General features: G+C 39.9%; 1 protein-coding gene across 1 annotated transcript in view; it reads right to left on the bottom strand.

Annotated features, from left to right (window-relative positions):
* Positions 1 to 1,117: 1,117 nt before the first annotated feature.
* The window catches only part of LOC106882077 (WAS/WASL-interacting protein family member 3), a 9,916-nt gene continuing 7,239 nt past the window's right edge, over positions 1,118 to 3,794 (bottom strand). The window contains exons 3-4 of the mRNA XM_014932638.1: positions 2,058 to 2,551; positions 1,118 to 1,151 (exon numbers count right to left, since the gene is read on the bottom strand). Coding sequence (XP_014788124.1) covers positions 1,118 to 1,151; positions 2,058 to 2,551 — 528 coding nt within the window. The remainder of the gene's footprint in view (positions 1,152 to 2,057; positions 2,552 to 3,794) is intronic.

Genomic DNA, 3,794 nt, shown 5'->3' with positions numbered 1-3,794 from the left:
TACATATATATACACATATATATATAGATATTCTTTTATTCTTTTATTTGTTTCAGTCATTTGACTGTGGCCATGCTGGAGCACCACCTTTAGTCAAACAAATCAACCCCAGGAATTATTCCTTGTAAGCCTAGTACTTATCTTACCGGTCTCTTTTGCTGAACCACTAAGTTATGGGGACGTAAACACACCAACATCGGTTGTCAAGCGGTAGACGGGGACAAACATAGACACAGACACACACACACACACACACATACGATGGGCTTCTTTTAGTTTCCATCTACCAAATCCACTCACAAGGTTTTGGTAAACCTCAGGCTATATCGTAGAAGACACTTGCCCAAAGTGTCACATAGTGGAACTGAACCTGGAACCATATGGTTGGGAAGCAAGCTTCTTATTACTCAGCCACATCACAATTTCTTAAGAGTCATGTCAGTATTTACGATGGCAGAAGTGACAAGGGATTATCTAAGTAACTCGGGCTGAACAAATCAATTAATCAATTTGTTCATCAGAATCCTTTTATTGTCATTCATGACCTCATCGGTGAAAAATCCTTGTTATGCCAGGTTGATCATGTTTGGATACATTGACCAAGGGCAACGAAAGGACACTGACAAACCAGTTGATAGCCCGAATGACTGAGCTAACAATTAAACAAGCAATTGATTTTTTCACCAGTTAATTAATTACCTAGTTGATTAATGATAATTGCTTCTAATTTAGACACAAAGAACAACAATTTTAAGTGGACGCTTATTGATTATATTGACTATCGATACTTGACCAGTGGTATATTTTATTGACCCTCAAAGGGATGAAATGCAAAGTTGACCATTGATCTTAGTAGGATTTGGAATAGAAAGAACTGGGGCAGTGTGTGCGTGTGTGTGTGTGTGTGTGGGTGCTCGTGTCTGTCTGTCTGTCATGCTAATGATTCTGCCAGCTTGCGACCTTAAAGGGTGTTGTATATTAGTGACAGGAGGAATAAATGTTATATGATTCAAGCTTAGATACCAATATCTGTCTATGTAGCTAGGGAGCTAGTTAGCTACATACATAGATATTTAGCTTACTGGCTAACTGAATGCTTAGCTAGCTAAATGGTTAGCTAAGCGGCTGGGTAGAAAGATGGGAAGCTACCGCTGAAGACGGAAGATAAGAAGATAGGGAAACAAATAAAAGACTTGATAAATAAAGAGGATGAAAGATGAAAGTATTGAAACGAGGTGAGCAAGAGAGAGAGAGAGAGAGGGAGAGAAAGGGGGTGAGGGTTCAGCTAGATATTAAACTAGCCATATATTTATTTCTTTATTGCCCACATGAGGCTAAACATAGAGGGGACAAAGGAAAGATAAATAAGGGGATTAAGTCGATTACATCGACCCCAGTGATTAACTGGTACTTATTTAATCGACTCCGAAAGGATGAAAGGCAAAGTTGACCTCGGCGGAATTTGAACTCAGAATGTAAAGACGGATGAAATATTGCTAAGCATTTCGCCTAGTGTGCTAACATTTCTTATTTCTTTATTGCCCACAAGGGGCTAAATATAGAGGGGACAAACAAGGATAGACAAAGGGATTAAATCGATTACATCAACCCCAGTGCGTAACTGGTACTTAATTTATTGATCTCGAAAGAATGAAAGGCAAAGTCGACCTGGCGGAATTTGAACTCAGAACGTAGGGGCAGACAAAATACCGCTAGGCATTTTGCCTGGCATGCTAACGTTTCTGCCAGCTCACTGTCTTAAACTATCCATATATACAGAAAAAATCGTTACTGGCCAAACACTTCTAAAGCAAATTTTGTTTACTTTCATCGTAAATTGAATTTATTAGGAATTATATTAAAAAAAAAAATCGTTAAAATATTTTGTGTTTTGAAGAAATATAACCAGTTTATTGCACATAAATTTTAACAACAAAATCTCATGTGAACTTCTAAGGGTCGTGTGGGCCCCTAAGGGTCATGTGGGTCCCAGAGGGGAACCACTGATTTTGGCAATAAAAAGCAAAACAAAACAATGAAAAAGAAGGTGTAAATACCTGAGAGATTCAGGCGTTCTCTCTGATACGTAGCGGAGCTGTCTTGCCTTCATCACAGTTGGACTGTGACGATACTGTGACGTATTCCCACCATCATCATTGCTTTCTTCAGAGATGCATGCCTGTGCTGATCCTGTGGGGCCGGCGTCATCAGTGATCTCTTTTGGATTGGCATCCTTTTCTTTTGAAAGAAGCGAACTCTTTTCTGAGTGTGGCCGAATTGGAGGAAGAATTTCTGCGCTCTTGTGGCCCCGTCGCCGGCGTCGCATACGATTCTGGCGAGACGCGCCATTGATGTTGTCGGGGCCGCCTGCTGTCTGTTGATCAAAGCATACCTTCGACGGAGAGTTCGGAGTCAACGTCAGGCTTGGAGAGGTCACTGATTGGTGACGGGAGTGCAGGCGTGGCGGCAGGGCGCTCCGAAAGAAGCTGGACAACATGTGAAGACGTCCACGAGGAGGAGGAGGCGGAGGAGAAGGAGGAGGAGCAGGAGGCTGGAAATACACCAAGTATTAGAAAAAAAATGACAGAAAAGCAAAAAAAAAAAAAAAAATCTGGTGGATATTATTGACACAAAATAAGTTCAAATACAAAATTATGCAAGTCCATGTAAATAAATAATGTTTTCTCAGTTTGGTAATCCATAACATGGGCTGGTTCTGTTTGCAGATATCGACTGGTCCAGGGATAAACACATCATGGAGATATCAACTGAATAAACACACAATGAAGTGGACAGAGCAGATAAGAGTTGTAAATGTAAACTGGAACACAGACAGTAGATGAGAACAGGAGAAATAAATACAATCTTTATTTATGATCTTTTCATAGAGATTGACAGATGAAATCCTGTAATGATTGACTGTTAGAGCGAGAGCATGTCACCATGGACTCAGTCTAGACATGGTTGCTGAGCTTGTTTGATGTTCAATGGTTAAATGTAAGATGTTTGTATCAAGTAGAGAGACAGGATTGCTTAATGACAATTGAGAAGTTATAATGCGTATACAGTTGACTGGATAGACCCCTAGGGTGTATATATATATATATATATATATATATACTGACTTAGATAGACACAATGTGTATACAGATTATTGGCTATTTAGACACAGTGTTAAACATTGAGTGGGTGGATCCAGGGTGTAGATGTTAAATGGAGAGACACAGTGTGTAGATACTGACTGGGTAGACACAGTAGATAAATGTTGATTGGATTAATTGTTGATTTCTGTATAGATATCGACTGGATGGGAGGAACAGTGGGTATATGTTGATTAGACAGACACAGTATATAGATGTTAAGTGAATAGATAAACTGTGGCAGCACTGGATACATGAATCATCATCAACATCATCATCGTCATCATCATCGTCGTCATCATTTAACATCTGTTGTCCATGCTGGCATGGGTTGGATGGTTTGACCAGGGCTGGTAATCTGAGGAGCTGCACCAGATTCCAGTTTGATTTGGCAGGATTTCTACGGCTGGATGCCATTCCTAATGCCAACCACTCCGAGAGTGTGATGAGTGACTTTATGTGCCACCAGCATGGATACCAGTTGCATGACACCATGACTATGATTTCACTTTGACTTGATTGCTATTCCTTCTCAAGCACAACATATTGCAAAAGGTCTCAGTCATTTGTCATTGTCTCTGTGTGGCCCAACACTCAAAAGGTGCTTTTTATATTTATATATACATATATACATATACATATACGTATAAGTAT

This window comes from Octopus bimaculoides, chromosome 14 (assembly GCF_001194135.2).
Source record: "Octopus bimaculoides isolate UCB-OBI-ISO-001 chromosome 14, ASM119413v2, whole genome shotgun sequence".
NCBI classification, from domain to species: Eukaryota; Metazoa; Mollusca; class Cephalopoda; order Octopoda; family Octopodidae; genus Octopus; species Octopus bimaculoides.
The sequence above is the reverse complement of the archived record's forward strand: the minus strand, read 5'-3'. Positions and strand labels throughout refer to the sequence as shown.